The 20,163-nt window shown below is 43.1% G+C and overlaps 2 protein-coding genes across 4 annotated transcripts; both read right to left on the reverse strand.

The window, feature by feature from the left end:
* Window positions 1-8,717: 8,717 nt before the first annotated feature.
* On the reverse strand, window positions 8,718-13,222 carry snx10b (sorting nexin 10b). Of its 3 annotated transcripts, none has more exons than XM_020040637.3 (6): window positions 13,121-13,222; window positions 11,161-11,274; window positions 10,235-10,335; window positions 9,932-10,033; window positions 9,218-9,439; window positions 8,718-8,987 (listed from the first exon to the last, which is right to left on the reverse strand). In XM_020040637.3, the coding sequence occupies exons 2-6, from the start codon at window positions 11,251-11,253 to the stop codon at window positions 8,957-8,959; spliced, it is 549 nt and encodes a 182-aa protein (XP_019896196.2). In that variant the 5' UTR covers window positions 11,254-11,274; window positions 13,121-13,222; the 3' UTR covers window positions 8,718-8,956.
* A 3,030-nt stretch (window positions 13,223-16,252) lies between these two features.
* Window positions 16,253-19,323, reverse strand: cbx3b (chromobox homolog 3b). Its single transcript, XM_034289089.1, has 5 exons — window positions 18,939-19,323; window positions 18,384-18,577; window positions 17,905-18,076; window positions 16,691-16,854; window positions 16,253-16,410 (listed from the first exon to the last, which is right to left on the reverse strand). Exons 2-5 carry the CDS (start codon window positions 18,569-18,571, stop codon window positions 16,290-16,292), a joined length of 645 nt encoding a protein of 214 aa, XP_034144980.1. The 5' UTR covers window positions 18,572-18,577; window positions 18,939-19,323; the 3' UTR covers window positions 16,253-16,289.
* Window positions 19,324-20,163: the final 840 nt, after the last annotated feature.

The following is a 20,163-nucleotide window of genomic DNA, read 5'->3' on the forward strand; positions in this document are numbered from 1 at the left end:
GCTCAATTAGGTGCAGCAAAATATTCAAAATAACAAGCACTTGTTGGACCCAGGCTTCACACACTACCTGTCAAAAGTTTGGACCCTCTTAACCCCACTCCAAACTTTTGATTGCTATTGTATTTATATAATTTTTTTAATTCATGCTTTACATTGGCTCTTCAATCAGAGTATGTTCAACCTTTTATTTCCTATAGATACCTATATCATATCTATACTACTACGATATTCCAGTTTACCATGCCATATCTAATATGGACACACATTTAGCCTGCTTATAAAACACGCTATGGGACAATTAACATTCCATGAATGATAACGACATGGATTTAGGACTCTCATTTCAAATGTATTACATGAGAAGCAGGTGGGGTAATTTGTGACTAGGTGGAGGTTGCTGGGATGATCAATGAGGTCTGGAGCAGACAATCTGAGCTGGCCAGTGGCTCAACTGCCGAGTAAGGAGAATTTAGGCTCATAATAAAAGATTTCTCCCGTCCTCTATTTCACTCGGACACTTTTATGTTTTTTTTATTTTCTACCTCATTGCTGCTGTGAGCCACCGGCTGATTTACAGTGCTGGCAGATAGGCACAGAGCAAGGCCTCAAGAGACGGAACCCTCCACCCTTTCATCCCTCTGTTCATTCCTCTACCCCTCCGCCCAACCCTCCCCACTCCCCATCCCTCCAGTCTTCTTTTTCTTCTCATCTGTCCAGCCAGAGAAGCCACGGTCTCTTCGTTCTTTACCTCTCAACAAGACATTAGTCTGCCGCTGTCGTGATTCACACACAGGTGTTGTGTCCAATAAGCTGACTGACGGCTTGAAATGTGGCCGTGGATATCAGTTGGTTCCGGCCTGGATTAATGCAAGGCTGTGGGGCAGCGCTCCTGTTTCATTTCTGAGGCTGCATGTTACAGGATAAAATCTGTGCTTCAGCGGGACTCAAAGACAAAACGTCTGCAGCCGTGCCTTTGTTTTTCAGTTTACATTGTCGACCAACTGTAGCTTAGGCACATCATGCTGTGCAATTGCAATTGTATTGTTGCAGATGTGTGTTGGTTCGGGTCTATAAAAGCTGCGGTACTGGAGACTGTATACCATGGGTAGGACATAAAAATGACTTTTTACTGCTCTAATTGTGTTGGTGACCAGTTTATAATAGGAGTAAGGCACCTCAGGGGTTTGTGTCATATCGCCGATATACCACGGCTAATTGCTCTAAAGCCCTTCACATTGCGTCAATGCCCAAGAAGGACACTTAGCCGTGGTATATTGGCCACATACCACACTCGCATTGCTTAAGCGAACGCCACAGCAGATGTGAATTCCTCATGGAAATGCGGCTAGCACTGACTGTTGATACCTTTCCCCCTGAGTGAGGGGGGCTAACCGTACTGAGATGCGTAACCCCCCCCCCCCAACCCAGGCCAGCTATCATGAAATGAGTGCAGTAACTGAATGTAGCCCTGAAATAGAGAATCTTCTAGATCACAAAAATGTAAATGTAATGAAGCGCGCCGTTAGTTCATTATGCCAGGAGATCCCACCAGTCATGTTAAACACAGGCAAAATACGGTGGCTTCGGTGACACTTAAAATTAGGGCAGCAGGCAGTGCCGGCTCTAGCTTTTTGGGGGCCCTAAGCAAAATGTCATTTCGGGACTACCTCTCACCTATTGATCGAAGGCTATTGATCACCTATTGATCGAAGGCTCGCCTGCTTATGTTGCTTTTGCCTGGAGCCGGCCCTGACAGCAGGTATAGCCAAGCAGAGCCAGGCTTAGCTGGTTGCATGTACTGTAAGTGTTGATTTATAAAGGACAGCTTCCACATCTGCTTGTTTCCACTGATCACATCTATTTGTTTCCACTGATCACATCTATTTGTTTCCACTGCTCACATCTGCTTGTTTCCACTGCCCACATCTCAATCAATCAATAAAATGTATTTATAAAGCCCTTTTTACAACAGCAGTTGTCACAAAGTGCTTTACAGAGACACCCGGCCTTAAACCCCAAGGAGCAAACAACAGTAGTGTTGAATTTCAGTGGCTAGGAAAAACTCCCTAAGAAGGCTGAATTTTAGGAAGAAACCTAGAGAGGACCCAGGCTCAGAGGGGTGACCAGTCCTCTTCTGGCTGTGCCGGGTGAGATATTAAGAGTCCAATTGGAATAATAAATAAATTTCTCTGGCCTAAATCCAGAGTCTATTTGATTTTAGACTAGGTCAGAAGTATGACCAGGTGGACAAGTACAGGGACAGCAACGGGCCCCCCAAACCACGTAATCCGCAGGTGTGGACCAGGACCTCATCTCCTCCTAAAATGTAAAACTGGAGGAGACTGAGAAAAGTTAATAGTACATCCCTCATATCCCCCAGCACAATAATATAGCAGCGTAATAAAACATCTGCTTGTTTCCACTGCTCACATCAGCTTGTTTCCTCTGCTCACATCTGCTTGTTTCCACTGCCCACATCTGCTTGTTTCCTCTGCTCACATCAGCTTGTTTCCTCTGCTCACATCTGCTTGTTTCCACTGCCCACATCTGCTTGTTTCCACTGCTCACATCTGCTTGACTGACAGAATGACGGCACAGCTCAGCCCTGAGATGGCCGGAATGAGAGGCACAGGCTCAGAGACAGAAAAGGTGTTAAGATGTGCATACAAACAGATGTGCATGCAAACAGATGTGATGGCATCATACGAAGGCTGTCCCTTCTCAGTTGTTCACAGGTGGAATATTTGTTTGTGTGTGTGTGTGTGTGTGTGTGTGTGTGTGTGTTGGCGTCAGTAAATCAGTATTAAGCAAAATGAACAAACCCCAGTTTTAGTTATGGAAGTTTAACTTTTGAAAGCCAGTTTAACTTATGAAACCCAGTTTAACTTATGAAACCCTGTTCAACTTTTTAACCCTAGTTTAACTTCTGATATCAAGTTAAACTTATTCAGCTAAATATGCTGCCATGTACACCGCTGTACCACATTGTACTCACAGTCATTTATCGTCCTATGAACAGTTATGTACCTAACCTTGATTTCCTGCTAAAGGGAATAATATATCACAGTGGTTGTCTGCCAAATGACACCCTATTCCCTATTTATCGCACCCTATTTATTCCCTTCGTATCCTATTCTCATTGCTGCCTATTCTCTATTTTCTTGTCCAAATCAAAGTCAGAGAACGACTTACCTTATCTCGACGATGTGGAATACATGGAATATGTTTTGTGGTCGTGTTTAGTGCAGCGGTTGGGATTAAACCAAACAGAAATTCCCATGGGAGTGTTTGTGTACTACACAGTGTTAAGGCTGGGAAGTGAACCGCTAAGAAAAGTGCCGACGTGACGATTTCTCTGCTCAGTAGCAGATGGGCCTATCTGTCCCTGTGGAGCCGTCCTCCTCTCTCCTCTTCTCTCCTCCTCTCTCCTCCTCTCTCCTCCTCTCTTCTCTTCTCTCCTCCTCTCCTCCCTTTTCCTAAGCCAAGCTTCTTCTCTCTTCTCCTCTCAACCTTCTAGCTCTCCACATCGTTCTGCATTAAGAACAACACCCAAGCTACAGTGAGATGAACGCGAGCAGGTAGCGCTCCTACTCTGGTACCACCAACAACCCTGCTTCTGTCCCTTCTCATCCTGGGCCGGAACCAGGGACCCTGGCCGTTTCACATCAGCGTCAATATCAAGTGCAGTTTCCTCACTGACACGGTGGGTTCGGACTGGAGTTGAGTTCGAATTCCTCGAGGTTCGTTAGCCCATCGACCCGTTATGGTCTGCTGGGTTTAACGGTGTCAGGTGGCGTCACGGTAGGAAGCGAGCAGCACTGACTGACAGCTCCACCAGTCAACTCAAGGTTAAGAGCCAGCGGAGCAGAGGAACAGCCTATCAGAGCGGAGTCAATACCACTCACTGGGCTGCCTTGAGAAACACCAGAGTCCACGGTGGTACCGTAAATGGTCCTCCCTTCCCCGTCTAGAGTCTCTGGACCAGGGCCCACGGCTGTGTGTTGAACTCTGGGCCCGCGGAGCTAACGCTGTGTCTCTGAGGAAGACACGCAAACACACGTCTGTAAATGTTTACTTCAAACATTACAGTGCAGACATTCAACTGGCTCTAAGGATGTTGGAAGCCTGACGAGCCATCGTTTCCTCTCAGAGTGAGTCCACACTGCCCTGAGTACAGCTGGGTTCACTCTGTTTCCCGTGACAAGCCGTTGATTCTTCCAGTGTGTTTTGGAGAGCTGGGCAACAGCCGACATTCTTGGTCTGATACAGAACCATGCGCACAGCAGGAACCGCATTCATGACAGGGGACAGTCAATGACCTATATGAGAAGTGGAGGAGATGTCCGTAAATGCGTGTGTGTGTGTGTGTGTGTGTGTGTGTGTGTGTGTGTGTGTGTGTGTGTGTGTGTGTGTGTGTGTGTGTGTGTGTGTGTGTGTGGGAGTGTGTGTGAATGTGTGAAAGTGCCCCCTGCACTGTAACCCAACCGTACTGTGTGACTGCGCTGTATAATTGGATAGCTCTGTCATAAGCCAGGGACAAACTGCATTTGGACACATAACTGGCCTCCAGTCAGTGACAGATTTATTACATGTGTGCATCACTGCACACACACACACATTTACACACACACATAAACACACACATAAACACACACACACATTTACACACACACACATTTACACACACACATAAACACACACATAAACACACACACACACATTTACACACACACACATAAACACACACACACATTTACACACACACACATAAACACACACACACATAAACACACACACACATTTACACACACACATAAACACACACATAAACACACACACACATTTACACACACACACATAAACACACACACACATTTACACACACACACATAAACACACACACACATAAACACACACACACATAAACACACACATAAACACACACACACATTTACACACACACACATAAACACACACACACATTTACACACACACACATAAACACACACACACATAAACACACACACACACATTTACACACACACACATAAACACACACACACATAAACACACACACACATTTACACACACACACATAAACACACACACACATTTACACACACACACATTTACACACACACACACACACATAAACACACACACATAAACACACACACACATTTACACACACACACATAAACACACACACATAAACACACACACACACATAAACACACACACACATTTACACACACACACACACATTTACACACACACACACACATAAACACACACACATAAACACACACACACATAAACACACACACACATTTACAGACACACACATAAACACACACATTTACAGACACACACATAAACACACACACACATTTACAGACACACACATAAACACACACACATTTACAGACACACACATAAACACACACATTTACAGACACACACATAAACACACACACATTTACAGACACACACATAAACACACACATTTACAGACACACACATAAACACACACATTTACAGACACACACATAAACACACACATTTACAGACACACACATAAACACACACACACATTTACGTTGACTGTCCTTGTAGAGACACAAAATATTATTCCAATTCAACATCCTATTTTCATTAAACTTAACTCTTAACCTAACCTAAATGGTAACCTTAAACCTAATCCACTAATCTCCACTGTAGTTCTATCTAAAACCCTAACTACTAAGTCTTAACCTAACCTTAATACTAACCTTAACCCTAAACCACTATCCTCCACTGTAATCCAAACCCCGATCCTGTACTTCAGAGTAAAACTATTTAAGTCCTGCCGGTAATTAGAAACCGAACCCCTGCAGAAAGTACCCTTTTTCCAAATAGGGAATCTTCTTTGTTTTACTATCCTTGCATGGATTTGTGGTCTTAAAACCTGTACATATCGACACACACACACACACACACACACATAGAGACATAATTGAGAACCAGGCAGTGTCTTCTACAGTACCCGTCAGTATAAAAACCTCCACCTGCTCCCAATTTGGATTTGTGGGCCTTCCCACCGCTCCACCTTCTCGGTCACGCTGTCTCCTGCACTGACCTGTGCAGCTCCCCAGGTGACATCACCTGTCCGTCACGCCACTGTGAGCCTATTGTCTTGGCCCGCTCTGAATGTATAATGAGCTTCCTGTCCTCTTCGGACGCTCAAAGAGACATGCTAATCTAATTAGCTCTGTAGAGTATGTCAGCCATACATCACTCTGCTTAGTGTTCATTACCACTGTGTAAGCACAGCGTTGCTCTCAGTGGGAGCTGGAAGACACACAGCAGACATGCCCCCCTACACACACACACACACACACATGCTCACACACACACACACACACACACACACACACACACACACACACACACACACACACATATGCTCACACACAGGCTTGAGATGAGAGTTAGGTTAGGATATTTATCTTCCCTGAGCCCTGAGACTGTCCAACTGGTTGGTGGATAGATCGCATGACAGGAGTGGGGACTGCTTAGCGTTGGTGGGAGGGAGGGAGCCTGTCAGTTTGTGTGTTTTTGTGAACAGGTTATGCAGTATAAATGAGGACAAATATGGCCCCCAATGAGGTAAAACCGGAAAAAAATTGATGCTACATGGGAGACAACAGGACGATACATGGGGACAACAGGACGATACATGGTTGGAAACAGGACAATACATGGGGACAGCAGGATGATACATGGGGACAACAGGACGATACATGGTTGGAAACAGGACAATACATGGGTACAGCAGGATGATACATGGGGACAACAGGACGATACATGGGGACAACAGGATGATACATGGTTGGAAACAGGACAATACATGGGGACAGCAGGATGATACATGGGGACAACAGGACGATACATGGGGACAACAGGATGATACATGGGAACAACAGGATGATACATGGGGACAACAGGATGATACATGGGGACAACAGGACGATACATGGGGACAACAGGACGATACATGGGGACAACAGGACGATACATGGGGACAACAGGATGATACATGGGGACAACAGGATGATACATGGGGACAACAGGACGATACAAGGGGACAACTGGACGATACAAGGGGACAAAAGGACAATACAAAGGGACAACAGAACGATACAAGGGGGCAACAGGATGATACATGGGGACAACAGGACGATACAAGGGGACAAAAGGACAATACAAAGGGACAACAGAACGATACAAGGGGGCAACAGGACACATGGGGGCAACAGGACACATGGGGGCAACAGGACACATGGGGACATTGTCCTGAGCTCAATTCTTTTCTGTTCTTTCTTTTCTAAAAATCTTTAACATTTTGTGGGCTGTGTTACATAGGTTCAAGTTTAAATTTACAATCAGAGTTTGGGTTATAACTAAGGTTAGGGTTGGTAAAAATATATTTCTTTATTGGAAATAAATTGACATTCCCATAAACCGGCTGAGTATGATTTTTTATTTAAATTTCAGCAGGTATACTGATTGTCAACCAATTTTCCTTTGTAGTGAAGACCTGACCTAAGGCATGACCATGCAGACGAGTACTCGAAATAAACTATATTCAATGTCAGGTGAAAACTGCAAAGAGTTCAGATCAGTACATAACACCAATAAATAACATCATGTGTGGTTATGCTTGTATAGTGAGAGAAATTGTGTGTGTATGTGTGTGCGGGTGTGCTTGTGCGTGGGTGTGCTTGTGTGTGGGTGTGCTTGTGTGTGGGTGTGCTTGTGTGTGGGTGTGCTTGTGTGTGGGAGTGCTTGTGTGTGGGTGTGGGTGTGCTAGTGTGTGTGTGTGCTTGTGTGTGTGTGTGTGCTTGCGTGTGTGTAGAGCTATGTGTGAGATAGAGTGGGAAGTTGGTCAGAGAAGGTGGAAGAGGGGTGGCATGTCGGCGAGGCTGGCATTTACATCAGCAGGGGGCAGCACACAGTGACAGGACAGGCTACCCAACCTCACACTCTTGTCAGACAGGAGCAGATCCTTGTGGGAGGGACCTCCTTGTGGGAGGGACCTCCTGCCACCCTGCTGACAGTACAGCTGTCTTTAGAGTAGAAGCCTTCTCCTCAGAGACCCTATTACAGAAGCATCGTCGTGTCCCGAACAGTGGCAACCAGCTCAAAGGATTCCTACTCGCGGTTTAAGACTGAAATAATTGTTCGGCTCGAGACTGCCGGCATTTCCAGTTGTGCTGGTTGTCATGATTACCAGGCACCTTCGTATGCTGTTTTCAGTATTGGTCTGCAATATAAGCTGGCGAATGTCACCGAACTATGCTTGTGTGCGATGCAGATGGTTGAATAAACAGACACGGAACAGGGTGATGACGCATACCGGCATCTCCGTGAGCATGGCAGGGTCAATGTGGACATCTTGTGTCCCGCTTCGTGGACCCACAGGATATCGCACCCAGTCGACCACTTAAAAATGTTGAAAGCCCTTAATTGCACTGCCCATTTCAGGAATTACTTTTGGGGACTGTAGTCCTTCTTCTTTCTGGTTGAACACAACAATGCTGCTCTCTACTGGTCAGATGTTGGTACTCTGCCTTATCCAACACAGTACCTTCCACCATTTATGAGGAACAGGAATGGGGTTGTAAATAACACTGTTGCGGCGCCATTCAGGATTAATATATTAAACACATTATAATAGAAGAAATATGACTTTATTTACAGTGAATATATATACATAAAGATATATATTTTCAGGGACAAATATTTACATTACATTGATTTTTATCAAATATTACAAATAAGTACATATTTTTTAAACATATTTACTCTTAAAATTTTGTTGATACTAGCAAAACAGTTGAATGACAGATGTTACTAGTGAGAAGCAGACATTCTGAGTGGACCTTCTCCCACGTCCTCTGATGTAGTTACTTCTTTACTGCTGAGGCTCCGGTTCTACAAAAGCACTGTAAAGACACACACAATTCAAATGAACCACACTGGAAAGACAGTTCCAATTGCACGTGTACATTATGCAGTACACTATACACTATTGCTTGACTTCTGCACATCAAGCACTCTGCTATCACACTGTAAAATGTGAAAATATGTGAAAATGTTCACAAATATATTCTTGAAGACAAACGTTTCACTGACACTGTCGCTATAAGTGTGAGTGGGATTGTATGAGGCCTACCAGTCAGAGTCTGACTCAAAGGACTCCTCCGTGCGTCTTAGCCCTGACAGGTCCTCCTGGGAGTGGAAGCGCCGCAGGTTGCGGCCACAGCGCAGTATGGCCTGAGACACAGAGTAGCAGGTTCTCCCTAAGACGCAGGCCTCGATCCCGGACACGTCAAGCTCCGACTGTAGGAAGAGGTGCAGGCAGCTGTCCGACAGGAACAAATTACTCTCCAGGATCCTGAGAGGAAAGAAAAATGGGCCTGTTTGAAAGTGGAATAATTGTCTCAAATGGCCCCATTGTGAAAACAGTAGGAAATGATAGTACCCCATAGTGACAACAGTAGGGAATGATAGGGCCTCATTGTGACAACAGTATGAAATGATAGGGCCCCATAGTGACAACAGTACGAAATGATAGGGCCCCATAATGACAACAGTACGAAATGATAGGGCCCCATAGTGACAACAGTAGGGAATGATAGTGCCCCATAGTGACAATAGTACGAAATGATAGGGCCCCATAGTGACAATAGTACGAAATGATAGGGCCCCATAGTGACAACAGTAGGGAATGATAGAGCCCCATAGTGACAATAGTAGGGTATGATAGAGCCCCACAGTGACAATAGTAGGGAATGATAGGACCCCCGTATTGTCTACGGTAGGAAATATAGGGCCCCAAGGGCAAGTTGAAAGATTGTTTAGTATGTCACTTGATGAGGACACTCACAGTTCAAGGAACTTTTGCAAGCCCTTCATTCTCTCTGTGATTTGCTGGGCGTTGTTCAGGCTAAAGAAGATGTTCTTAGGGGGGAGTTCAGGTAGCTGGACCCTGGCAATGGAGAAAGCAAAATCATATCACATACTAATTTGAAACTTTGGGCACCATTTCCACATTTTACAATAAATATTTATTTGATACACACGAAAGGTGATCCAGTTTGTTCAGTATGTATAATAAGTCAGAACACAGTCATCTTCGGAAAATTACTGTACTGTACTCGAAGAATATGCCAGCTTCCAACATACGTACATGAGTAATGAGTTTTCCTGTAGTTTTTCCCGAAGCCAAACAAACTCCCTGTATCTTCTTCTCACACGTGACATCTTCTTGGTGAAACAGAGACTGTTGGTCTAATGAGAAATGACAGCAATTTAATATGGATACTCATGGATACTTCTTTAACATGGATAATTCTTTAACATGGACTCTCCTTTAAGATGGATACTCCTTTAACATGGATACTCCTTTAACATGGATACTCCTTTAACATGGATACTCTAACATGGACACTCCTTTAACATGGATACTCCTTTAACAGGGATACTCCTTTAACAGGGATACTCCTTTAACATGGATACTCCTTTAACATGGATACTCTAACATGGACACTCCTTTAACATGGACACTCCTTTAACATGGATACTCCTTTAACAGGGATACTCCTTTAACATGGATACTCCTTTAACATGGATACTCCTTTAAAACGGATACTTCTTTAAAATTGATACTCCTTTAACATGGTACTTCTTTTAAAATGGATACTTCTTTAAAATGGATACTCTTTTAACACGGGTACTTCTTTTAAAATGGACACTCCCTTAACATGGATACTCCACTAGATGACTACCTAATATCAATATTAAGGATGTATGCCTCTTTACCATGGATCTTTCATTAAACAGCATACTCCTCTTACATAGATACTACAGTCCATTAGCCCTTCACACAGACAGAGAAACACTGGATTCATGCCAGATAACACCTTATTTCCTGTGCCTCGGGACCAGAGACCTATGGAACATTGTCATAACCTGTTCAGCAAATACACTGTTCTTAAAGAACGCACCCAGGTTCAGGGAGGCATTTGGGGGAAAAGGGGGACGAAGGTCATGGGTTTGAGACCATGCCATGTCCAATGCTACAATACAGACATTTCCAAAGGATATCACACTTACGTGGATGCAGATTTCGTAGTCCATGTGGGCATGCCAGAAATCATTCTTCTGAATCCGTGGATCACGAACCCAAACACTGATGAACTGCTTCATGGGAAGGAGTGGAGAGGTCGACTGCACCACAGAAGAAAATAAAAATTTTTGTACAGTTACCATCAACTTGCAATGGAAACTTGCTCTTCTTTTTTATTCCCGAGACAGACTGAGAGATACGGAAAAATGAACTGATAGAGAAACTCAGGATAGATTAGATAGACTGAACTGGAGGCACATTTGAATGATCTGTGGATAAGATGGAATGTACAGTATATTGCAAAAAAGGAAGTTTTACAGGCTAGGGTTTTACAGGAAGTGCAATCTTTGACTCACACCAATGTATTTGGAAATCCCCATGCCTTTTACAGGTCTATCAACTGTCAAGGTTCTGCAACCAACAAAGTGAAAGAAGAAGTAGCCACCACTATCCTCAATAACACAAGACAAGGAAAGTCGATACACCCCTCTGACAGGCTTTGCATTTTGCAACCCAACTATTAGACTTTCCGGGAAACAATAACTATTGTTTTTAAACCAAATTGCTTAATCTGAGTAATCTTGGTTATAAACGCTAATGGAGATTAATATTCAAACTGTATAACCAAGGCAACTCAAAATTATTTCAATAGCCATTCTGGGATTTCCTTGGAATAAACTTTAGTGACATTTTTGTGTAGTCTTTCTGAAAAATACATATCTATCCCATGGTTGGATTTTCCTTTGATGTTTTACCTGGGCTTTGTTACTTTAATATGGGTTTTGATCCTGGGAAACCTGCCAAGCCTTATAATCTAAAATTGTCAATAAATGTAATTTTCTGTGGTACAATTACAAGACAGGTATAGGTTTCTTGAATGGCCCAATCTCATCATAATTTAAACCTGCTTAAATAGATATGAACTTGGTGGCCTGGGGTTCTGCAGGGAGGGTTTGTATGTAACCTACTGCCCTTTCAGCAAAAACCCTCTGCTATCTTTAAACAATTTCCTGTCCAATAAAGCACAACATGCCTGAGAAGATATGCATCTTTAAAAATGAGGGTTTGAACATTTGTCAATGATTGAACACTGCATTTATTGTCTGTGCGCAAAAACAATAGATAAATGTTGCCCTTAGAGTTTTGCAAAGCTGGTAGAATATAATTCCAAATGACTCACAGTTGTACTGGATGGCAGTGGTGCTCTTTCACACAATAATACAGTGGATGTAAAAAGTCTACACACCCCTGTGAAAATGCCAGGTTCTTGTGATGTAAAAGAATGAGACAAAGATAAATCATGTCAGAACTTTGAGAAACCTTTGAGTCAAAACATCCCCATTTCGCATCCGGTCATTCCAAACATTTTCTATAATCCGCCATCCACTTAGAAAGTCGGTAGGAGAAAATCACACCGTCGCTTTTTAGATTGGATTTTGATGGGACGTCAGAACGCAAAGACAGAGCAGGTGGTGTGTGGACTGTGAAGGACCGTACACTGTCCCACATCACTCTACCCGGGTCCGGTTGGGAGTTGTCTACATCACACATTAATGACAAATGTCCATGTTATTGATGAGACTTTTGGTCCTACAACTGTTCCCCTCCACCCCTGTACAGTGCTGTCTTGGTTGGTACTGGTCTCCCCTGTCTCAATGGGACAACCTGTGCAAATAAAGTTAATAAATATAACATTCAAATAAAAGGTGAGGTTTGCAGGCTTTTGTTCCATTCAAGCAGCAAAAACTATTTTTAATAAAGGCCTTGACGAAAGACTAGTGATAATTATTAAATTGGGTTACGGCTTGGCTGGAGCAAAAGCACTCACCCATTCTAACCCTTCCAGGGTAAGATTTATCACACCAGTCCCTTGATCAAACTTAGAGGTGTGTTAAAAATACTCTAAACACATTGTTTCAATGAATTCAGGAAAGACGGCAGTCCTACCTGGCACACAATGTTGTCAGTCACTTCTCTCGTTCTTCACAGATCAGTTCAAACCCACAGTCAACAGGGGAAATTATTCTTATGCTCTGAGTGGCCACTGATCCACTGTAAAAACAGGTCCAAAGGTGTCTGAATAAAGTCACAGGACACAACTTGTGCTGTAGAATTGCAGTGTCACCGTGGGTTTATGACTCTTCTGCATCACGTTTGACAATTAGGCACACCGCAGCCATGTGGTACCATCGAGAACAAATAATAACGTGTTCACCTGCATTTGCAAAGGTCACAACATTCACGGTCAAAGGTCATCATTTAAACCATGCTTTTTTTTTTTTTACCCTGTCGATTGTTTTTCTGCCCCGTACATACAACAAACCCGAAATAATACTAACAAGGATGACACAGTTTGTTTTAGCTACCTTTATTCACACATCACAGATCCAAAGTCAACAACAGTAAAAGGTACAGTAACGCAGACAGTCAGAGGCAGGTTAGAGATGGAGGGCCCAAATGGATCCCTATTCCATCTACTGTGACCAGAACACCAAGGGACCCGACTCAAGTATTATCCAAGAAGATCCAGTTAAACACATTTCCTAGGCGGCAATGATCCGAATTAATTTTGTAATTGATCAGCTAGTAACAGATCGCACCTCACAAAGTAAGCAATACCAAAACTGTTAACAGCCCTCTGGTTGGCAAGAAAACAAAATGTTGCCCTTTCATTTCCTGTAATTCCACACACTTTTGCTATGAGGCAAACACAGTTTAACTGTTCTACTGCTCTCCTCATTCCCTGTCGTTCAGTCACAGCAACATTACAACCCTGTTTCCCAAAAAGTTGGAACGCTGTGTAATATGCAAAGGAAAAATGAATGCAATATTTATATATGGTTTCTGCTTTGCTTGGTAGAGTTTTACCTTGCATTTGTGGATGCAGGACATACTGTGTTCAGAGACAGTGGTATTGGGAGTGTTCTTGAGCCCATTTCCACTACAGAATCATGTCTGTTTTTAATGCAGTGTTGCCTGAGGGCCCAAGGATCATGGGCATTGGTTTTCAGCCTTGTCCCTTACATACCGATAATTCTCTGGATTCTCTGAATCTTTTCATAATATTATGTACTGTAGATGATGAGATCCCCAAACTCTTTGCAATTTTACATTGAAAAACAATATTCTAAAAATTGTTGCACTATTTGCCCATGCAGTCTTCCACAGAGTGGTGAACCCCTCCCCATCCTCAGTTCTGACAGACCCATCCTCTGGGATGATCTTTTAATACCTAATCATGTTACTGACCTGTTGCCAATTGACCTAATTAGTGAAATTCCACCAGGTTTAGCTTTTTAGCATTACACAACTTCTACAGTCTTTTGTTACCTCTGTCCCAAGCTTTTTTGAAGCGTATTGCTGGCATCAAATTCAAAATGGGCATATATTTTTCAAGAAACCATAAAATGTCTCAGTTTCTACATTTGATATGTTGTCTTTGTACTATCTATTAAATATAGGGTTTAAATGATTTGCACATCATTGCATTCTGTTTCTCTTTACATTTTACGCAGCATATCAACTTTTCTGGAAACAGGGTTGTGAACCAACACCTTGTTTTAATAGTTGTGGGTTAGGATCTGATCTATCTGTCTGCCAGTTGGGTATAAGGGCCATGCTGAAGGGAACGGGGAGCCATTTGGGTTGAAGTCACTGTCCAATAACAACTCAGTAATTGGAAGGAGATACACAATGAATACAGTGGCAGTTATTTGGAGTTTCTTCCAGAACACACCACCCAATCAGAAAACACCTCTGGGCCGTCGTTAGAGGCCATGGCTCTATGACCTTCAGGTCACTAAGCAAACATTTTAGGCTTTAATAACATTTGAATTGCATTAAGAGATGAAGGATGTAGGATATATTTTACCCAACAAAACGGGGCGGTCAAGTGCTCATCTAAATACCAAAGAACATGAGTTTGGTACAAAAAATATATTGTGCTTTAAGGTGAAATTAGTTTGTTCTCTACATTTTCACAGCATCACTCAGTGAAAGACTATTGACAAAACAACGCCTTATCAGTGACAAATACCTACAAGCAGGGGGACAAAGCTTTGGTTAAGTGTAGCTAAATGGCATCAGATAACAATTGTTGACTTCAAATTAACAGTCAAAACAGTAATGTTTTCATATGTGATGTCAAACTTGACCATCCTGTAACTTACGAAATCTCTGTGGTCAGTTTTAGAACCCCTTGGTTCATTCATACATATAACAGCAAAACAAATGTTTATACCTGTTATATGTGCTATTAAACTACTTGTAATTGCATCATCTTTAAATGTTATACAGTACATAAAACATACAATATGAAGGATTGTAAAAAACTAAAATAATCTAAGTATCCTATTTGGTGGTCTCTATTAGTCACGCACACAGTGAATACATTCCTAGACAATATACAAATCCTATTTAGCAAAACTATAGACAGGCTCACAGTGAAGGAGAACCAGAGGAGTTGAAAATACCCCAGACAGGGTCAGAAGATTCAACAACATCAAGTGGAATGATCACATGGGGTTTGAGCACATAACAGGAAGTCAACAGTCAACAGCACAATGCCCCAATGATTCAGTCTGTTACAGTACAACAGGACACTGGGATATAAATGTTAAGGGTTAGCTTCAAAAGTCTCTGATGAAGACCTTCAAGGTGAAACGCTACATAATAAACAGTGAGGGGCAATCCTCAGTGTTTCGAGGTATCTATCTTCATTTTAGAAGGGTTTGGAAATAATCTGAGCCATAGCGCAAGAGATCTCCACGATTGGCTCTGACCTCCAGAACTCCGCCACAGCCTCTATTCCGTCCCCGAAGGCATAGCGACGTCACCCGGCACCGCAGGAAGAAGGAAGAGGCCCAGCCGACCCAGGCTTTCACACCTGTCAAGATGAGTCAGTCTACCTGACGCAGAGGGCAATCATCTCACGCCCTGGGCCTTTAATGTCAGATCAAGGAGGACGACGGCGTGGTGTTTTTGAGAAACCAAGCCTAGGAGCTGCCTACAGATGTGCGTAGCTTTACACCCCAACCCCCCCCCCCCCCCCCCCCCCCCCCCCACACACACACACACACACACACACAAACACACGCCCCCACACACACAGCAACCTTTACTGGTCCTCATCCCCAGAGTGCCAGGTGAGTTTCTCCTCGTAAAATGCCACGACTACCTGGGGACACCTGGCGCTGGCCTCCCTCGCCGACAGCAGGGCCACCTCATCTGAGTTCTTCCTGTACAGTCACACAGCAACACAATCCAGACAGGAGAGATTAGTTCACATTTTGACATGCTGAATATATATATGATCAATCACAGCAGCCAGCATCTTTCTATTACCGCAGGTAAACTGGTTGGGTGCAAAACCAGAACACTGACAGAACGTAACCCATTGAAGGCAACCCTTTGGAGGTACTTTACCATTGCTATTATGGCAGGTGAACTGGTTGGGTGCAAAAGCAGAACACTGACAGAACGTAACCCAGTGAAGGCAACCCTTTGGGGGTACTTTACCATTTGACCAGGAACATGAGCTCTCCACGTCTGTCTGTGGACCCGATGATGCGTTCAGGTTCAAGGGGGCCGATGAGGTTGAGGTCAGTAGGAGAGTCAGACTCCTGGTCACCTGGCTCCTGTAGTTCCATCTTTCTCTGCTCCTCGTACACCTGCTGGGAGGACTGCACAGCACCACACACCTGTCAGAGAGATCTCCTCTTCTGGTCATTCACTGCAGTGGTTTAACTGTCCAAGGCCAAATATTCAATTATAGCGATTATGACATGCAAAACTAATGAACAAGCTAAAATGTTTCATAAAGAGGAATTTGTGTGTGATGTTGCCAACTCATTTTTCAATTGTTCTTCACTATGCCAGTCAAATCCTACTGCCGGGAAGGGAAATATCTGACTTTGATGTAACGCAAAGTAAAGCATGTTGCTGTCTGGGCCAGAGCGCCAGGAACATGTGAATCTCATTCTGGAATAAGAATATCTACTTCCTGCTTCTATTTCTATACTATAAGTCTGCAAAGGTAACTGTGGATATGCTATCATAACTAATGTGTATTACTGGGTACTCTTCCATACCATACAAATCAATACCACATAGTTGTAGGACTACAAGACCACACTGACCCAGAGTCGTCTGTTAAAATCAATCCATTTTAAATTTGGACCTTTACGAGGTACACCACCCCACTCGTGGATCGCATTCAGACAGTGAGTCATGCAGCTGGCAGGCAAGGCAGGCCTCGGGCATTCAGTTACTGTTTGATTGAACTTTACAACTTGAATAAATGGTTGACCGAAGTGACTTATGATGGGCAGCGCCAGGTGCAACCGGGTCCAGTATCTCAGAAGCAGCTGTCCTACAGGGCATTTTAAGCAGAACATTTTCTAGGGGTTTTCTGAGAATGGCGGAACATGAATTAAAACGGCCAGCTGATGGCAAGAACTGTGCAGAGAGGGACACAAACGGGCAAATAACGGCACAGGACCAAAGAGGTTTGCCGGACTTCTGGGAACGCACCCCTCATCCGTCCTTGATACCGGATTGGTGCTAGATGGTCTGTCCTAGTGAACTAGAAACTGGGTTAAAATCATATTTGATGTAGACGCGTCCATCACCCAAGCGTCAGGTACCTCCTAAACAGCAGCCTTTTCCCTGTAGGGTGCACTACCGTTGACAAGGGCTCACGGCTGTTTTGGACAAAGCCTTAAGTCACTCACAATTTCTGTCTCCTGCTCTGTCAGTTCCTCTTTGGGGACTAGCTCCGGGTCCACAGGAAACTGGTTCTCTTCCTCATTGTGATTCTCTCCGGACAAACAGAGGTTTCTGAGGAACTCTTCTATGAGTTCTGGGCAGTCCAGGTTATCCTCCGGTTCCCAGGTGTTGTCCGCACTAGAGACACAGGCAGAAACAGGGTGGAACGTCTGCGCAATAGGGTGCTAATATTTGCAATTTAAAACACAGAGAAAAAGTGCATTGGCTCTGTTGGTTATTTATATAATTTACATTATAATCCTGTTGTAATAAATTGGCATGAATAGCGACTTTACATCCATACTTGTTCTAAATCACCCCCTGTTCCCTACATATTACACTCCATGTTTTCCAAAGTAGTGCACTGGGCTAGGGAAAAGGGTCCCACTTCGGATGGGGTGAGATGCACTCAGTGTTAATGCAACTGTCAAAATTCTCTCCTTACTCATTGAAGCCTTTCCACTTCAGAAAGTACTCGACTCTTCCATCGGAGACTCTTCGGCGGATTATCTTTTCCACCACAAACTCTTGGACGACCGGTGTCGTGTTTGTCGTTGATTCAGATGGTGTTGTTACTATTGTCGCGGTTATGGTCTCTGCTTTCCTCTGTTTTACATTCTGTTTCTTTCTCATTTTTACCTACAGGGGAAATACTGTATTTAGTCATTAACTGAATTGGCTACTGAATTCTGCGTTGTGAAAGTGCTATAAAACAACATGCTGTAACACGTTACTTTCACCCATCGTTATTACAATGTATCATGAGCACAACGTTTAACAACCTCCTAACCACATAAAGTGGTTATAGATACAGGCTCTGTCGTTAATGTAAACACCACTACTGTCGACTACAAATACTACCATTTACTTAGATAAAATTACCATGAGCAAGACAATACCTGACAGCAGTCAGTTCGTGACACTGGCTAGAAAGCGTACAGTAAATACATCATGAATGCAATTAAAGCCTACATTTTTAAGTATTTCACTAAACACGTACGTTTTAGTGCAACGTTGCCAGTGACAGAAATACACTACGCTTCTGTAGTGCTGAAACTCGTCGATAAGAAAATCAATGGAAACAATCCCCTCGTTCGTTACAAGCGTAATGCAACGATGTTGCACTGTGTTTACACACACACGCACACGCACACACACACACGCACACACACATACATAAAATCCATGAATGAGTTAAGTAAAGATGGCCGGTTTGGACGCTCGGAGGAAGTGGTTGCCAAGGAAAGAGGTCAAGTCAGGAAAACCGGGAGGAGACAACGGGACATCCGCCAATCACAGACCGACCTTCTTTTCTAGTCCGTCTACAATGGGAATTCGCTTTAGCTATTAACGAAGGCTTAGATGATGGCAGTGATGATTGCTGAACACTTGGCTCATCTAGCATATAAAAAACGTCAGATATGCACGCATGTTTTAATCTTTACCGAAGTAGCCATATGCACATAGAATTGAGCCTATTGTAAAAAATTAAATAATTTTTAATTCGTTTGTCTGCTTGAACTGATCTAAGTAAAGGAATAAATATACCCAAAGAAATTCAAAATATCATTACGAATTAAGTCAAGGAATTGTCAACTCATTCGGAAAAGCTACTAAAGTAGTATTATTAGATTTAATAGTATCATGAGTCATACAAATTCAGCAACCTATACTGTTTATATAATAATATATTTATAATAATATATTTCTGTTGTGTGAAACGAACAACATTGCAATTGGTTAGACAGTATGGAGATACGATAACAATTGACAAATGTTTCTAAAACAAGATATTCCGTTACGGAGAGAACCATACTCCAAGACATCCAAAGGGATACTGACCGCGTTCCTGGCATAGTCCGTAAAAGCTTTGATTGGCAGTTCTTCTTAGACCAATCAAAACGAAGTTGGGCGCTGATTGGTCAAATTAGGTTGAACGTCTACCACGGATTCTGTTACACTCCTTTGCTGCCCACCAGCGTTGACTCCAACTGAAGACTTTCACATCCCTACGTAATTTTACATGTCTGTTAGCCGCCACTAGGGAACGCTGTCTGTTGTGGTTTCTACCCTCTGAAGGGATGACAGAACAGATCTTTATTTTTTTCAGTTATCTGCTCACAGATGAAAACAAAAAAAAAAAGCATATACTGAAGTTGATCAAGGACAGAGAAGCTGAACATACAATATACTATGCCGTTATTGAAAAACTTGTCATATTGATC

This window comes from Esox lucius, chromosome 20 (genome assembly GCF_011004845.1).
Source record: "Esox lucius isolate fEsoLuc1 chromosome 20, fEsoLuc1.pri, whole genome shotgun sequence".
Lineage (NCBI taxonomy): Eukaryota > Metazoa > Chordata > Actinopteri > Esociformes > Esocidae > Esox > Esox lucius.